Source organism: Ochotona princeps, chromosome 19 (assembly GCF_030435755.1).
Source record: "Ochotona princeps isolate mOchPri1 chromosome 19, mOchPri1.hap1, whole genome shotgun sequence".
Taxonomy (NCBI): Eukaryota; Metazoa; Chordata; class Mammalia; order Lagomorpha; family Ochotonidae; genus Ochotona; species Ochotona princeps.
In genome coordinates this window covers 39,014,395-39,033,263 of record NC_080850.1, presented here as the reverse complement: position 1 = coordinate 39,033,263, position 18,869 = coordinate 39,014,395, and the positions used below count along the sequence as shown (strand labels likewise).

General features: G+C 42.9%; 1 protein-coding gene across 1 annotated transcript in view; it reads left to right on the top strand.

The window, feature by feature from the left end:
- Nucleotides 1–10,215: 10,215 nt before the first annotated feature.
- The window catches only part of SLC27A6 (solute carrier family 27 member 6), a 50,684-nt gene continuing 42,030 nt past the window's right edge, over nt 10,216–18,869 (top strand). The window contains exon 1 of the mRNA XM_004586376.3: nt 10,216–11,074. Within this exon, the coding sequence (XP_004586433.2) occupies nt 10,594–11,074 (481 nt within the window). The 5' untranslated portion in view covers nt 10,216–10,593. The remainder of the gene's footprint in view (nt 11,075–18,869) is intronic.

Genomic DNA, 18,869 nt, shown 5'->3' with positions numbered 1-18,869 from the left:
CTGAGGTGGTTATTCCTTTGAAGAATTTCTGGCTCCAACTCGTCAGAAAGGGAAAGATATTGATATAGAAGGGATATTAATTACAAAGTGACCACTACCTGGTGATAGTGATGTGTATATGGTCTTGGATCCCTTGCATATGGAAAGATCATGGCTTAATGTTTGGCATAATGTTTTCAATGTAGGTTGGATGTTGTTTCCCAATGCTTTCTCTAGATTAGGGAAAATTTCCCTTATTATTTCATTAAATACATTTTTAAGCCCAGCTTCTGTTTTTGCACCTTCTGGGACACCCATAAATCTTGTATTTGGCCTTTTAATAGTGTCTTTCAATTCTTGAATACTTTTTCTGACCTGATCCAGCTCTGCTTCCAGCTTTTTGTGTGTTTCCCCCTGGTGACAGGAAATATCTTCCAATTCTTTCTTCTGCCTCCTTTATTCTATTTTGGAGACTCTCTACTGTACTTTTAATTTCTCCACTGTATTCTTTATTTCTGATATACCAGCTTTCATTTGATTAATTTTCAGTGTGACAGATTCCTTGAATTCCTTGAATGCCTGCTTTACATGCTTCTGATTGTTGATAAGAAGCTTTATAACAAGTGTTTTGAATTCTGTATCCCCCATTTTCTCAATGTCTTCCTCAGTGAACTCTGAGGTTGGCAAAGTGTTTTGCTCCTTTGCAGGGGAGTCTTCAGTAATATTCATTGTGTTTCTGTCTCTTCTTTTGCTCTTGATCATTGTACTTCTGGTTATCAGATTCTTCTCCTTGGGGCAGATTTCTAAGCTCTGTCACCCACAGGTCTGCAGTTTGATTTTACTTATTGCAGTTGGCACATGGCTCTTTGTTTGCATTCAGCTGTGCCACTCCCACCTGCAAGTTCCATGTCTGGGTTCCTATGTTAGATTTCCACCAGGGTCTCCATAGCCCCAGCTCCTGGCCTACCAGTCTCCACTTGCTGTGATACCGTGCTAAGGTTGAACCATTGTCTGCACAACCTTTCTTCCACTTCCAGTTGGAGCAGGTCCCAGGATTAGGGAGACACCAGGTATCCCATATAGCTAGGTTGTTGTCAGTGGTGATCTTGCCGGAACATGTTTGCCGTTAGGTCTGAGGGCCAAACGGACCTATTTTTACCCACACAATGCCATAGTCGGTATTATTTTACTGTGGGACCAGTGCAATGCACTGAGCTGAATCACTCCCAGCTCAGTGCATGCCATGCACAGCTTATTATAGTCCCCTGCAGTCTTAAATTCTTTGCCACACTGTACAAAATGGTGCCTGATGTTTCACTATTAGGGTTCTTGATCTGCTGACCATCAGATCTGAGGGATACCAGGACCTATCTTGGGTAGAACCAGTAGGATGTCACGTTGTTGCAGTTCACTGAGTCAGAAATGAGTTCACTCCCAGCTTAGTGCATGCGCAGTACTGTCCATGGCCCTTGCCTCCTTAAACAAAATGGGACGTGATATGGCTCTAGGGGATGGACTGGGTTGTGAAATCCACCATGTATCTTTTTTTTTTTTTTTTAAAGATTTTATTGTTAGTGGAAAGCCGGATATACAGAGAGGAGGAGAGACAGAGAGGAAGATCTTCCATCCGATGATTCACTCCCCAAGTGAGCTGCAACGGGCCGGTACGCGCCGATCCGATGCCGGGACCAGGAACCTCTTCCGGGTCTCCCACATGGGTGCAGGGTCCCAAAGCTTTGGGCCGTCCTTGACTGCTTTCCCAGGCCACAAGCAGAGAACTGGATGGGAAGTGGAGCTGCCGGTATTAGAACCGGCGCCCATATGGGATCCCAGGGCGTTCAAGGCGAGGACTTTTAGCCGCTAGGCCACGCCACCGGGTCCCCACCATGTATCTTAACTACATCCCAAAAGACAGGTCAGTACTTAGGGAAATATAAATACAGCTAAGACCAGCTAAGTGGACCTTATTTAGCATCAAATGAGAAACTAATATGTACATGTAGTTGATGAAAAATATGATACATTTTGAGAAAGAAAATACATCTGTGTAATAGAATTAATAAAGGGACAGCAAAACAATAAATGTAATAAAAAGCAGAATGAAATTAAATATAAATATAAAAATTACTATTTATATTCAAACTAGAGAAAGTGTATTTAAGGGAAAAAATGCTATCAGGGCAATTTAATCCTGATATAATTATAAATTTGAGAGGATATACCATTAAGAAGTCATAGCAATTTCTGGTATTTGCCTCTAATAAAAAATTTAAAATACATGAAACAAAAGTGGATAGAATTATAATGAGAGATACATTCATGCACAAAGACAGTTGGAAATTTCAATGCCCATCTCTCAGTAAATAATAAAATTATTAAAATTGAATATGTTGTAGAAGATTTGAGTAATGCCATTACATGCTAGTTCAAGTGCCATTGGAACATTCTTAGCCCATTTTCTGGGCTACAAACTTAATAGGTTTCAAATGATTCAAATCATGTGAAATATGTTCTCTGACTACAATAGAATTAGCTTAGAAATCTGGAAAATTTGCCAATATTTAGAAACAAACAATGTTTTATAAATAACTTATGAGTCAAGGAAGAATTCAAAGAAATTATGAAGTGCTTTGCATGGAATGAAATTAAAAACATGACATTTCAAAACGTGAAAGATGGAAGGAAAGCAGTCCCTAGCAGAAAATCAAGGCTCCATGTTAAGAAACCAGAAAATACAGATTAAATGAAACCCCACAGTATGCCAAACAAAGGAAATTAACCCCAGGCAGGAATTCAATGAAACAGAAAACAATAAAGCGTGACCAGTGATATTAAAAGTTGGCTCTTTAAAATCAAGAACAATGACATATCTCTTCATAGACTAATCAGGAAAAGGTTACCCACCTGCAGCGATATAGATTCTAGAAATATTAAAAATTCTGATGAGTGTGTTAGTTTCCTATTGACCCTGTAACAAATTACCAGACAATTAGAGTTTAAAACAATGAAAAATTGTATTGTCTTCCTGTTGTGGAGGTCAGAGGGCAGAGTTCCCTGGGTTAACTCTAAGGTGCTGATAGGCAATGTTCTTTTTTTCTTTTTAACAAATTTATAATTTTTATAAGTTTTGGTGATGTTTGCATGATTAAGGATGTATGCTCATGTGAACCACTGTTTAGGGTGGGGAGGGTGGGGGAATGGTAAGACATCTGTTTTCAGTCTGCTTTTGTTCATACATCTGGGGAAAATGAGGAGAGGGATGCTCCCAGCAGCCCAACCAGATCACTGCCCTTGGGTGGGGGGCAGGCACCCAATGTCTGAGGACACTGCTAAAGTGGTTCTCATCATTCTGATGCAGTACCCTCACAATATGCTGTGAGTGTCCCCTCTCCCACAGAAAACTTCCTGGCTCTTGGCTTTGGATTGGATCAGTTCTAGCCATTGTGGCCACTTGAGGAGTGAACCAGTGCATGGAAGATCTTTCTTTCTGTATCTCCTCTCTGTAAATCTGACTTTCTAATGAAAACAATAAGTAAATCTTTTTTTTAAAAATGCCGAAAATTGGTTTCTGTATGTGTCTCTTGTACCCTGGAACTTTTTTCAACTCCCTTGATGATTATGTTATTAGAAAACAAAGACATATTTATTCTTTGTTTTGTTTTAGATGTGGAAACCTTCATTGTTTCTTCAGTTTTGTCTTAATGTTTTAACAAGAGCCTTTATTACGTGTTAAATAGGAGTGGGGAGAGTGGACTTTCGCCTTCTGATAAGGCAGGATGACATTTTATCCCTCACCACTAAGTGTAATGTTAACTGGATGTTTTGGATAGGTATGCGTAACCAAGTTGAGGAAGCTCCATGTACCTAGTTTGATGAGTTTTCACCAGGAAAAGATGTGGGATTGTTGTCTAACAGCTCTTCTTCCTGCATTGAGAAGCTCACATGGTATTACTTTCCACTCTAACGTTACTGTGAATTAAAACCTCATTTTCAAATATAAAAAAGCCACCTCCCATTCCTGGAATAAATTTCATTTGGTCATGCTACATTACTGTTGGCTTATATAATCCTTAGGGGACAAAGGGAACTGTGCTGTTAGAGTGAGCTGATCATCTGGCGAGAGGGAGATTATCCTGGCCTGGATGACTCAGGTGAACCTATTATAATCAATCCCCTGGAAGGTCATAAGAGAGGTTGAATGGGAGATTTAAGATGCTTGACTGCTGTTGGCTTGGAGTTCTGAGGGAGAGGTCACAGATAACTTCACTGACATCTAAAATCAGGAAAAAGGAAGGAAGGCATGCCGCTCCAGAGCCCAAAGAAAGAACACTGCGACCCCAGCTGTAGGCGACTGTCCAGGTTGACTGTTCCCAGGCAAGTGTTAAGTTGCTGGGAGAAAAGCAGCTAATAGTTGGTGGGCATTCTGGGCCTGGTTAATGCTGAATTGTGTTAACTATACCATGTGCCAACGTAGTTGCTATGTGCAGATGTGGGCATGCCAGCAGACAGGGTCTGGACTACTGACCTCAAAACTCCATCTATGAGGAAAATGATAGGATCTGTGGTCTGACCATGGAGTGCATATGTCAGGACTGGGTTTCCTCAGTTTTTGAAGCCTGTGCTGCGTGCTTCATGCCCAGGTGAGCCTGGGGGACATGACACGCAGTTCACAGAGGCCTGTGGAGGACATCTAGTACCATGGAGTGCAGAAGAAACTGTACAGCTTTCCCAGCAAAATTTTGACAGCAAGCATTTGGGCAAATTGACTCTAAGATTGACTGTGTCAGCCAGTGGATCTTAGTAGGATTTCTTCATCCTTGGAGACCACCGTGGCTGGAACTGAGCCAATCCAAAGCCAGGAGCCAGGAACTTTTCTGTGACCCCCACCTGGATGCAGGGGCCCAAGGCTTTGGGCTATCCTTTACTGCCCTCCCAGGCCATCGAGCAGGGAGTTGGATTCGAAATGAAGCAGCCAGAACATGAACTGGTACCCTTATCGGATCCTTTCAAAGGATTTATGGATTTAGCCACTGAGCCATCACACTGGGCCCCAATGTTATGTCTTATTAGATAGTGTTATTAATTGTCATGTTTTAAATACCACTGTCTCTGATGTGAAAAGGAAGGCCTACAGAGAGAGGGGCAGGGCGGTGGAGGAAAGCACTGCTGCAGCAAACACACATATCTATCAAGTGTGCCATCCTAATGGGCTTGGTCCATGGCCTCCCAAACTAACATCAATAGACTCGTCAGAGACCACTGACCGCAGAATTCCAAGGAAGACAAAATAATAATGGAAAACTTTGAAACATTGGGAGAATTGCCGGTATGTGACAGTGACACAGAGTCAGATTAGCAGGACAAGGTTGCCATAGATGCTCCGTTTGAGAAAACAAAACCATGGAAGGTGGCACTGTGGCATAGCATGCTAAGGATCTGCCTGAAGTGGCATGTGGGTGGCCAGTTTCAGTGTTGGCAGTCCTGGCTGCTGCTAATGTGTCTGGGAAAGCCGCGAAGGACATTCCAATTGCTTGAACCCCTTCACCCACATGGGAAACCCAGAAGAAGCTCCTCTTTCCTGACTTTGGCCTGACCCAGCCCCAGTCACTGAAGCCACGTAGGGGATGAATCAGAAACTGGAAAACCTCCCCCACTTCTCTTTAATTATGCTTTTCAAACAAATAAAATACATCTTTTTAAAAATGCAACTTCTGGGCCTGGCGGCGTGGCCTAGCGGCTAAAGTCCTCGCCTTGAACGCCCTGGGATCCCATATGGGCGCCGGTTCTGATCCCGGCAGCTCCACTTCCCATCCAGCTCCCTGCTTGTGGCCTGGGAAAGCAGTCAAGGATGGCCCAAAGCTTTGGGACCCTGCACCCGTGTGGGAGACCTGGAAGAGGTTCCTGGTTCCTGGCATCGGATCGGCGCGCACCGGCCCGTTGCGGCTCACTTGGGGAGTGAAACATCGGATGGAAGATCTTCCTCTCTGTCTCTCCTCCTCTCTGTATATCCGGCTTTCCAATAATAATAAAATCTTTTTAAAAAAATGCAACTTCAAAAGCATATTTAGAAGGAATTAAATATGTACTAAGTATTAGCTGGTATTTAAGACTTAGTGATTCTATCAGCTGTAATCACAGTGTTATGGTTAGGTATGAAAATATTCTTTTGCAGAGATATGTCCTACGAGGTTTATAGGAGAAATGCCATGATATCTGCTTTTTATTTAAAACTATCAAATTATGGGGTTTTTTTTGGGGGAGGGGTAAGCAAATCATGAAGAATGACCTTCTATTGTGGCATTGTTTAAATGACCTGTGATTATGTTAAAATTTATATGAGTGAAATTGACATTTTTCACGTGATTACAGCTTGTACTCCATGCCTATATTCCTCTTCAAATAAAGCCTTTTTTTCTTATTTAACTGTTACTTTAGTGGAGCAATACATCTTTGCGTATACATTAAAAATATATTCCAACAAATCAAAAAAATTAAAACGATCACATGAAAAATGGATGAAACAAAGTTAGTGTAATATAAACAATCATTAAATATAGGTTGTGGTAATAGACATGTATAATAATATTTTATTATTTCTGTCCTGTGTAAAAAGATGAATTGATTTTGAAATGCTTTGTATAAAGCTGTGCATATTTTTAATAATGCACATTTCCATGAAATCTCTGAAGACTCTTCTAATGTTGCATATTTTGCATTTATTAAAAAGCTGAAGAATACAACTGAACGATGACACGCCGCTTGGAGTGATTCTGTTGCTCTCCTCGTTCCTCAGTGATGCCTGGAAGAGAATAAGAGTGAACGCCATTGCCTAGAATCCGTGAACTGAAACCACAGGTCAAAGTCGGCAAAGCTGTGCCAGCCCTGGAACACCAGTCTACCAGCTCCGGACCAGCTGCCGGCACAGGGAAAAACTAATTATAGCTAAGTGTCTGGGAACATATACTTAAAGCTTGCAGTGTTCTGAGTATTAGGATTTATGCTACAGTCAGACGCCTCATGCCCTATTCCTGTACACTTTAGACTAAACCTTGGGCCTATGAGACTTGCCAAATTGGGGGTGGTGGTGGTGATATGGGACAATTCAGTGTAACATTTGGAATGTCATTAGTTCCCTATAAAAATCAGTCAGGAATTTCTCTGTTTTATCTCACCGATCAAATGAACTGCCTCCATGGAGCCTTCTTATGAAATGGAAATGAAGTTACCCTCATGTTTCAGAGTGATAAAACTTTACATAAATACCTTTTGCAGATACTAAATGTCCTCAACATCGAGGAAATGCCATAACCACAAATATCTGGATACAAGAAAGCGGTTTTCTAAAACTGTGAGTAAAATACATATGTGGGAGAGATGACCTTTTGGCAGAATGCTGATGGATGTAAATTTTCCAGCTTGCAAGGAGTGGTAAAAATGATGCTTACATATTTAATTTGTTTAGTAATTGTTCCAGAGCCTATCATTATAGGATCATCTATTTGGTGCTATAAATATTTTATGTTTTCAGAAGTGTTTGATGTGTGTAAGGTAGTATTAATAGCTCCCAACTGTCTAACAGCACTCCTTGTCTTTAATGTTGAGTTTGTTTCATGAGTTCCTATGTGGAATAATATTTTGAGCCATGATTATTCATTAATAAGAATAAGCATTATAGTATAGGAAGGGTAAGCTTCCCATCAAACCCAAGTTAGTATCAGATCTTAGAGCGGTGATTGAAAGCTGAGCAGAGTCCTGTTTGGGTTAGAACTGTGAAGTAGACAAACCCTGTGTTAAGCCTCCTTCTCATGATCAGAGGCACCAACTCCTTCCCCTTTCTGCTGCACCTGTCTCCTTTCCCCAGCCACATCAGCAGTCTGGACACTCCAAGCCCATAGGCCCACTCTGCTCACCCACCATGGTATTTTGTTATCAACAATATTAGAGATTTTTAAAAAACATTTATTTTTATCGGAAAGTCAGCTAAACATAGAGGAGAGACAGAGGAATATTTTCCGTCCAATGATTCGCTCTTTAAGTGGCCACAGTGGACAGAGCTGAATTGACCCAAAGCCAGGAACCAGGAGCCAGAAGCTTCTTCTGGGTCTCCCACGCGAATACAGGGTCCCAAGGCTTTGGATCATCCTTGATTACTTCCCAGGGCACAAGCAGGGAGCTGGATGTGAAATGGGGCTCCTGGGACATGAATCAGCTGCTATATGGGATTCTGGCATGTGCAAGCCAAGGACTTTGGCCACTAGGCTATTGCACCCAGGCCAATATTAGGGCTCTTAATCCAACTTGTCACCCAAGCTTCCCATCATCCAAATGCTGATTCCCACCAGAGGACTCCTTGGGGTCTCAGCTTCCAGTGGCAAAGCCCTGGAGACGTTTGACGAGTCCCTCTGCACCTCAGCATGCCGTTCAATCTCACTTCAATCTGAGCCACTCATCCTCAGCACAGCTCAGGCTGCGTCGGAGCTGAGTGGAAGGAAAGCCAAATGAGGAAAGGGTAAGGCTACATGGATTGAAAATAAGTTTTTCTTTTTGCAGAGTTTAATCCTAACGTCTTTATCTTCCAATAACATTTAAAACATCAACATTTTTGTTATTTTCCAAAAGGAATCTGAAAATGATTGTTTTGTCTCTGAGCAACAGAAATGGCTAAATGATTTCCATGCTTTTCTCTCTTTAGGAGTTCAGTGATTGACTAACTTGCAAATTTTTACTGCCTTAGTTATTCATTGTATCTGTTTTATTTGGCTTTCTTTGGTAGCATTTGAGAGTGAATGCAAAATTCCTGAACAAAATGGGAACAGAAACACGTGCTGAAGTAGCAGCACACGCAGGACCCCTGTCCCCGGGTTTTCGTTGCCTCTCTGTGCCGCGGCCTGACTGCAAGCAGAAAGGTGCTTTGGGGAAGCATCAGTTTTGGCAGTATCTGCTTGTTATTCCTCCTACTAAATCAGGCAGCTTTGAATCTATGGTTCCAAGTATATTCTAGGCTCACTTATATCAGCAGTTCCTAAAAACCCAGTTCCATGTATTGGGATGGTATTAGAAGGTCCATAACAATAGTAATAATAATAACACCAGAGTAGCATAATGTGTTTTAGAAATTTAAATTGCAAACTATGTGATGCTGCCATGAATTCTGGCATTGATATCAACACTTTTTTTTTTTTTAAAGAAAAATTTGTCTGTAAATGGAAAAGACGTGAGGCCCTAAGCAAGCCTCGAAAACATGTTCTTTATCTACATCAAAGGGTTTTTAAAGTCCATGTCATTTTGGGGAATTTTTGTTCTGACTTGAAGTAATTATTTTCAGATTAAAAAACCAATTTGGTTTTGGAATTATTGTTTTTTTTTGTTTATTATCATTTTTATTATTAAGAAATCCATTATTAGCTAGAACCCAGCTGCAAGACAGAAGCGGAAAGGAGACAGGCTAGGCTGATCGAGGCACGTGGAAGGGTGTGAGGGCTGCAGTTAGTCCCGACACGCACGCGCACGCACAGGGCCAGAGTGCGGGTGTCCGCGGGAGGACGCGCAACCGAACACTGTCATGTTGCCCCACAGTGTGTTTCTGTACACAGTGTGTTTCTGTACAGTCTCCTTGTTATTTCCACTTTCCTGTTTCAGTTCCACCCCCCGCCCCCACTTGGAAGCTGTGTCAGGTGTGCCGCATTCTTGAAACAACTTTATGGTTAACTAGGAAGAGTTGACAGTTTTTTGTCCTTTATGTTCCATTTCCAGCATCGTTGTAAATACTGACTGCAGCTCTCAAAGATTTTTGGAAAACTTCCTGAAAAAATCCTGTCTTTAAAAAGTCCCAAGATACATGTCAATACCAGCCAATCGGTATATGTTTTCAAAAATACTTGTGTAAAAAAAAAAGCCAAAGGAACAAATTTTGTGATGTCTTATGAACAGACTTCAAATATTCCTTAAGCAGCTCAGGCTGTCCTCGCGGTGGAGGCTAGGCTGGCCCGCAGCCTGGAGGCAGGGGGAGGAGGCGGGTAAGCCCCCGCCGTGTCTGGAGGTGACTCGGCTGTCCAGCCCCAAGGACACTCAGAGTGGAGTGGGAGCGGCCGCCTGGTGCCGGGGCGAGCGGGCGAGCGGGGCGAGCGCCCGGGCGAGGGCGGGCTGGGGGCGGCGCCGGCAGTGTTCGGAAGCCCTTAGGTTCCGAGGCGTGGCCCCGGGGGCCTTGCGTGGTTTCTGGCGGGGTGGAGACAGGAGCTTGTGCCTGCCTCAATCGACGCAGCTTCTCCCGGCTGCATTTCAAGCTTCCAAGTCTCAGCGTCAGAAAAAGCCACCCTCCACCCGCGTCCCGGGGCAGGAGAGCTTCAGTGAGGGCGCGCACCCAGAGGCTGGACACGGCGTTGGGGGAGCAAGGTTAGGTGCCAGGGTCCGCAGGAAGCCAGCGCGGTGTGCTCTGCAGCCGCCAGGGTCCCAGGTCCCATCCACAGGCACGCCTCGGGCCACCTTCTCGCTGCAGACTTCCCAGGAGCTGCCTCTCCCTGGCAAAGGTGTAGTGCAGGAGCGGACCCAGGGTTTGCATTGGAGCCGAAGCTGAGAGCACCTGGACAGGAGCTGCCTTCGGGCCTCGTGGCCCCCATGCTTGTGTCGTGGCTAGCGGGTGTCGGGGCCGGGCTGATCTGTCTGCACTTGGTGCAGAAGCTCCTGTTCCCTTACTTCTGGGCTGATTTCTGGTTCCTGCTGAAGGTGGTGCGTTATGGCATTCGCACAGAGGTGTACAAGCGGTCAGGAAAGCTGGTCACAGTGCTGGACAAGTTTCTGAGCCAGGCTGAACGGCAGCCCCACAAACCCTTCATCATCTACGAAGGGAACGTGCACACCTACCGCGACGTGGACCGGAGGAGCAACCGCGTGGCCCACGTCTTCCTGCGCCACTCCTCGCTGAAGAAGGGGGACACGGTGGCGCTGCTGATGACCAACGAACCCGACTTCATCCATGTATGGTTCGGCCTGGCCAAGCTGGGCTGCGTGGTGGCCTTCCTCAATTCCAACATCCGTGCCCACTGCCTCCTGCACTGCATCCGCACCTGCGAGCCCGCTGCCCTGGTGGTGGGCGCAGGTAGGGAACAGACTGAGGTCGGCCTAGGGGGCTCTTTCGTGTCTTGAGGTTGGTTCTGGAATGTTCTGGGGGTGTGACAGAGCATGCAGATCCAGGGTGCCAAAGGGGTTTCCGGTCCTGTGGCTGGTGGTTGAACACATGGCCACCTTGGATCACTGAACTCTGTTGTAGGTCAGTGAATAACCACGGGGAGGAGGGCTGTGCTGCCAGGACACAGAACCTGCTGGCTGTGATTTGGACTAGCCCCTTATACCATCATCAGAAAGGCAGCAAAGTCATCTTGACTTCTTATCTCTAATGACTTCACCCTACATGAATGCGTTTGCAGAACGCATTAAACCTACCTGTTGTGCAAACGTTTCAAACCTCATGTCTGTTCTTGCCGTGTGTGCACTCCGTGCCCAGGGAGGCCTAGGCCTCTTTCTCTTCCCCTGACCCCAGCTCTCCTCTCCCACCCCACTACATCAAATCCTTCCTTCCGCCTGTTCTACCTCTCATGGCCTAGGAGCTAAGATGCGGCTAATTAACCAAGAACCTAGGGAGCTGGGCTGCTTCCCAAAATGAAGTACAAATGTGAACAATGTTACTTAGTTGCCATAGGCTATATGGTTTTTAGTCTCACATGAAGTACACAGGTGTGAGGAGTAGGATTTATTCATAGGTGCTCCTCAGGTTGAAACAACATGAAACAGAAATTTAAGTTTTTATTCTGTTTGTAAAAGCATAGAATTCTCCAGATCACTGTTACTGCATGATATTTGCATGTCTCCAAAAAAATACCAATTTGGTGTCAGAAAATGAGCTAACCCTTCAAGCATGTCTTTTTAGTTCTGCCTTGTCCTTGCAGCTCAGCTGAGAGCCCAGTGAAGTACTACATGTTTTCTGGGGGACACTGATTTTATTGAGGCTGTGCAGTTGTAGAAGCCAGAACCAGTGTGTTGTTTGTACCTTTTTTTTTTCTACTTATGTCTTTCTTCCAAGGTTGACTTTCTCACTAATTCATGTGCTACAGGTTCAAGGTAGCAGAAAGTAGAATAAATAAGTCATTCAGAATTTTGCCAATGTGGGTAAATGTTGTTTTCTACTTGTATAGGAGACAGTGAATACAGCAGGAAAAATGTTCAACGTTATCCATGGGCATACTTGGCCATTTCATCCTATTTCCTGCATGATTGCTCAATCTAATTAAATTGCTGAGTTTCTGAAATGAATGTAAACTGCACATTATTGCTGAGAATTAATAATGCCGTAAATTCCCTGAGTGGGCCACCCTGAAAAGATGGTCATGGCCATGATGCTTACGCCAATTTGAGGAGCTGGGCCAGACTCTTCCCCCCTGGTTAATGGGACGCAGTGCACAGAGCCCATTACCCCTCAAAAGAGTGTTTACGCTTTGTTGCTGACCCAGCTGTGGCTTAGTTACAACCAGTTAATTTTGCAGATTGACTTGGGGCCGTTTTTGCTTTGCCTGCCTGCCAATAACTAATTGAATCACTTCCCCATTTTTGTTTTTAACTCCAACGCCGATTTTTTTTATTTCTTTTCTTTTCTTTCTTTCTTTCTTTTTTTCTTTTTTGGTTTTTTTTTTTGTGTGTTTTGTAAAACTAAAAAAAATAATCCACTTTGGGGTACTAGAGTTTTATGCCAAGACTACAAGATCACTTCAAAGAGTACATGGGGCAAAAATAATTAAAAGAGAAAAGATGTTTCTTTTGGTGCAAAATTGTTTTGAATATCATGCATGTTGTTTCACAATATGTGCTTCTCATGGACCTTTTGAAGTATTCTGTATTTAGTTGATTTTCTCAGTAAGTAGTCGGCTGGAGAAATCGGCCATATGCTCCGCACTGCATTCTCGCAGGCAACCTCCCAAATACAAATTGAGTGGTTTTCGTAAATGAGAGTTCTACTTTGATGAATTTTGTGTGTGTGTGTGTGAGAGAGAGAGAGAGAGAGACAGACAGACAGACAGAGAGGTAGCTTATCAATCACTTCTGAACTTGATGTTCTTGTCCTGAATTACTGTAGGCTTGGTGTTTTGAGTGTCAAGTGTGAACGCTATGGAGTACATGTAATTTTTTTAAGCTTTACATTTCGGACTTCTCAGACTCTTGTTGGATGTTTCTGATGGAGATGACTTGTTAATGTCATGTTCCCAGGGAGGAACTTTTGTTAGAAAGATGAGTCGAGTGGTTCAGATGGGGATAAGCCTGCCAAATGTGGAGCTCATGACCTGCCGCTTCCTCACTGTGTAATGAAAGGCAATGCCCTGAGACTTACTTCATGTAGTTGTAAACTGGTGATAATTTCATCTACTTCACAGTGTAATTCTGAGAATTAAAGGGCAGAGCTCTTATAAAGTGGCTAGCTGAGTGCCTCGTATGCGATAACTAGGTTCTTAGTGCATTTAATTGCTGTTATGATTATAGAGTCTCCTGGGCTTTTAATATGGAATTTCATTTGGATTTCACTGCTACCACAGAATATGGTGCTCGGTATAAGAAAAATAAAAGCATATATAATCTGAAATAGGACGTTGAGCACATGATTCTAGTGTATTTTATGGATGCTGTCTCGTCCATTGGTTATATAGAACACATTTTAAACAAGTTTGTTGTCATCTTTGACAAAAGTATCAACAGTTGTCGTTTAGTCAAGATGACGTCATAGAAAGCACTTTGGGAACTGAAATGAAGAGGATTGAAGTAACTGATTTTATGTTTTTATTTATTGTTGAAGGAACTAACAACAAATAGTTACTACAATTCTCATGTTAGTGTAACATTAATAAAAAACAATGGGTTCAAGGTAGTTTACTGATAAAATTCTGTGCCACTTTGTTTCTTCCTTCAATCCCTCCCTCCCTCCATTTTTTGTGTAACTTTTTTTTTAAGGGAACACAGCTTAGAGGGTTCTAGATTAAGGATTAAGACTCCAGTCTCTGGTGGAAGAGACCGTTTGCTGAATTATATAGTCCCTTTGCTTCCAGGACTGGCAATGGAATTTCAATGTAATTGCAAATCACAAATACATTCAGACGATGTATAAATATGAAAAGATGCCAATATTAAGAAATCAGGTTTTCCATACATAGATATTTAGAAACATCAACATGCTACTGAAGCACTTATTCCTTCCCTACATTGCTGGAAGATTCAAGAACACTTGGGAACAGATACTTGTGTCTGTCAAGTAGCATCCCAAATTCCAAGTGGTATTTCAGCGCTTACTAAAGGTTAAACTTCTCCCCCTCCCACTACACACACACACACACACACACACACACACACACACACACTTTTCTGACCCTGGCATTTACTAATGATGTCAGGTGCCAAGATTATCATCTACTGATCCATATTTGCCCTTCCTTAAACAGAACCAGGTTTGGAGGCTTGTATATCATTTAGAAAATTGTATGTAATTATCTCTATAACCTTTGGCATAGTTGGTGCTAATGATGATGTTGATGTATTCCATTTAAAAATACTTTATTGGATTGCAAAGTTTTTAGCACCTCACTTTTTGTAGTCACCACCATACCGTAGAGGTAGGTATTAGAATGAGGGCAGGATGGCTGTGGGCAAGGGCTTTCCTTGGGCTACTGCGTGTAACCAAGGTAGCATGGTGGCTGGAACCCAGTTTCCTCATGGGATGTCATGAAGACTTGCTGACTTCATCCTTGTCTTTGTCTTGATTTCATTCCTTCTCTTGCCGTCCCTCCCTTTTTCTCCTTTATTACCCTGAATTTTTCCTTTTCTTCTCTTGATTTCTATGTTTTAAATTTATTTACTTTAAAAGATTTATTTATTCATTTGAAAGGCATAGTTAAAGAGACAGTGATAGACAAGAACCTTCCATTTGCAAGTTCAGTGCCCCGATGTACAGTGGCTGAGGCTAGGCCATTTTGCAATTTTGACACTCATTGTAAGCTTCATCTTGAATCAGTGGATACCCTCAAAGCAGAAATTGTTTTTGAAATAATGCTGTTCAGTGAGAGATTAGCAGCACAATCAGTTCCATAAAGCTTTATAAAGCTACAGTCATCAACAACCGTGATCTAGCACCCAACTAGACAAAGAACGGTGTGGGACAACTAGTTTTGAAAATAATAATGATGCGAGCAAGTGTTTATTACAGTGTCAGATTACCGTTTGGGACCCCCAAACCCACTGGGTTCAAGTCCCTGCTGGATCGCTGCTCCAGTCTTCTGCCAGGATGCTCCCTGGGTAGTGACATGTGATGGTTCAGTGCTTGGGCCCCTGCAGCCCAGGGAGGAGGCAGACCGAGTTCTGCGCTGGTGGACTAGTCTTGACCAGGCACATTGCCGTTACAAGTATTTAGCACCAGTGGCTAAATCCCTGTCTCTCTTCTCTCCATTTCAAATAAATCTAATGAATAGCTTTATTTTTTTACATATATTTTTTATTGCATTTCATTTTATAACAACGTTTCATAGGCTCTGATGTTCCCCCATCCCCTCCCCGTGCGCTCCCCCCATGGTGGATTGCTCCACCTTACTGCAGTATTGCAGCTCAAATCTAGTCTTGTTTCTTTCAGTGCAAGCATGTACCATGCATAGAGTCCAGTATCTTATTGTCCAGCTCGATTCAACAGTTTCCTGGGGAGACCAACTCTGGTCTGAAGACATAGCTGGCAGAATATCATTCCGACCAATTAAATGCCATAACATAACATCAACAACAGTTTCCAACTTTAAATATAAAAAGACTAATTGTAAGAAATGGCAGTACAATATGGGGCTTAAATTTTAGGGAATAGATTTTACATCTGAATTATGACATACTCAATCACAGATTAACTTAATGGAGGTCTGTTGATTTTTCTAACTTTCTATTGCCTTTGGATTCCTTAATTTCAGTCTTCTTAAAATGGAGACACCGGTACCTGTCAGCTCCTACAGTGCTGGCGTCCCATGTGGGTACCAGTTTGAGTCCTGACTGTTCCACTTCTCTCCAGCTCCCTGCTCATGTAATTGAGAAAGCAGTGGAGAATGGTCCAAGTGCGTAGGTCCCTGCTCTGACATGGAAGAGCCCCGGAAGCTCCTGCCTTCACATTGGCCCATCTCCAATTACTGCGTCCATCTGGGGAGTGAACCAACAGATTGAAGATCTGTGTCTCCCTCTCTCTACAACTCTGTGTAGCAAATAAAAAAAAAAAAACTTTAAAAATGTATATATGTGTTTTTAGTATTATTAAGGCTGTTAAATCCACATTTTTAAAACTAGATAGCACATAATGCTGTTGCATCTCTGACAAGCCTTTGAAGTGCTTTGCAACATCGGATGGTGTCACAACAGAGTGACATCTGTAACTTCTCTCTGGACTCTCCGACTATTGCTTTATCGTCCAGAAAGCTCCAGCTCACCGTTTGTCATGATCGCACACTAGATGTGGTACTGCGCCAAAGTTGAAAGTCCAATGTTTACCATGTTTTATTAGCTGCCATCCCGTTGACTCCCTTTCCTCACCTGTGAGGGAAGTAGCTTTTTTTTTTTTTTAGAATAAAATGATTTACGCAGTTTATAGGACAGCACCCGTAGCTTCATTCATAATGTGGCATAACAGGAATATATGAAACTTACACTCATTATAGAATGCATAACAGTATATCAGTTTGGATTAAAAGTCGCAAAGGACCTTAGGCAGGGAGTCACCATTTGATCTGTTTTTTGTACTTTTTTTTTTCTTTTGAGGACCCAGAGGGGTTTATTTCACAAGTGGGGTCTGCTCAGCCCTTCTCGGAAGGCCACCTTCCTCGTGGTGGCCAGGATGCTGCCCGGCTCCTCTCACCTCTGCTTGATGACCTAGAGCTGCTTGTCCTTGGTGACCTAGAACAGCCCCGTGGTGCGGCACTGGTAGGGAGGGGAGCTCACACCTCCCAGAACATGTCCCACACAGAGCTGGTGCGCTTGGGGTGCGCCGACGGTGGTGAATTGCCCCTGCTAGCTCACATGCTTTGTCACCATGTGGCCCTTGTGGAGGCCCACGGCCACGGGATAGCAAGGAGCCCTGGTGTGGCTTTCCAGTGTCTGCGATGCGCAAAGACTGGTGCCATGGCAAAACTTTCCTGCTTCAGTATTTCGTAACCCCACCTATTGTTATACTTTTCAAATGGAAAGGTAAAGAGTGTGCATTTCTTACTGCTTTGACCAAAAAAAAAAAAAAAAAAAAAAAAGGTGGAGTCTGCCGTCTAGGCCTTGCTCAAGATTATAGGAAGTGCAGGTAGTCAGTTTGTAAGACAGACCAGTGGGTCCATGGTGCACAGTTCAGATCCTTTAGCCAGACGTCTGTTGAATCCGCATGAAATAGAGTGAAGAGTCACTGAAACTTTTAAACAAATGTCATTTTTGGGGGGGTCAGGACTTCGTATCCAGGATTTACTTTCCTTCTTGAATGTGTTTATTTATTTACAACAGAGAGAACAAACACTAACGGACTCCCATGTGCTGGGTCACTCCTCAAGTGCTCTGATGGGCAGGCCTGGCGTGGGACTAAAGCTGGGAGCTGGCACCCAGGCCAGCCCAGTGCTGGGAGCCAGCAGCACTGCCTCTTCGGCTCTTAGCAGGAAGCTGGCTGCAGGAGTCGGAGGTGGGGCTGAAGCCCGGGCGGTCCACAATGGGAAGCAGGCCTCTGAACTTGGACTAACCTAATGCCTGCCTCCAGGATGCATTTTCAAAACAGCCCGCAAGTTTTGATTTTATTGAGAGAGATTAGCAGTGATAACTGATGATTTTACTTCAGCCACTGCACGACTTTAAATGCTGATTTTGACTTTCACTGCCTCGCTCTTATTTCCAACCATGGTGGAAGGAATAAGTCAGTGAGATAAAGTCCTGTTTGGTAACTTTGACTCAGCTAAATCAGCTGAACTATGATGTATGAAGGAATTAAGATTCCGTCTCTGACTCCTGGGAATCTGTTAAGCTTCTTTTTACTTGTAAAAGTCAGCGCTTTATGTAAATATCCTCGGTTTTATGTTTTTGTTTTTGTTTGGTTTTTTTAGACTCTGGAAGTTCAACAAAGATTTGGAACTATAACTCATCATGTTGTTTATACCTGTTTTCTCAGTATAGGCATGAATATCGTAAGAATATCTGAAAATTTGTGATGTTAATTCCTAATTCCAGATAAGAGATTTGCAATTAAGATAATCAAATGAGTCAGTACAGAGACATGAGGTTGTAATTTCAAAATGCCAGAAACTCTTGCGAGAACAAAATGTAGGACTCTGTTTTGCTTTGTTTTCAGACTGGTTCCACTGTTTCCTCCGTGACTGGCTGCTCTTCCAGCCACCCCTGTGGTTTTTCACTTTTCCTGTCAAAGTGATTGTTGCGCAGCGCATGCCGTGAAGCGAAGTAGAGCTCAGTATTTTCTCTGAAGGTGTACATCCTATTTTATTTGGATTTGTTTTAGAAATAAAACATTATCGACAGCATTTCACATGCCCAATTTTGTGCAGAATATCAACTCCTTACCTTTCTGTGTTTCAACCCTCTGGATTTCTTGATGAATTTCTTGACTTGATTAGACATATTTTTACTCTCTGCTGCTTTGTGATTAATTTATATTGTAGATGTTGAAAAAGCAAATCATGTGTTTTTCCCCAGTATTTTGCATGATACCAGAACCAATCCGTGACTGACATGTTTTCTTTGAGCTAATCAGGTACTGATAGAGGTTTCTAGGGAATTATTTAGAGTAGTATTTTGTATTTAGATTTAAGTGGGATATAGCTTATATTTGTGAAATATCATTTCAAAATAAAAAATGG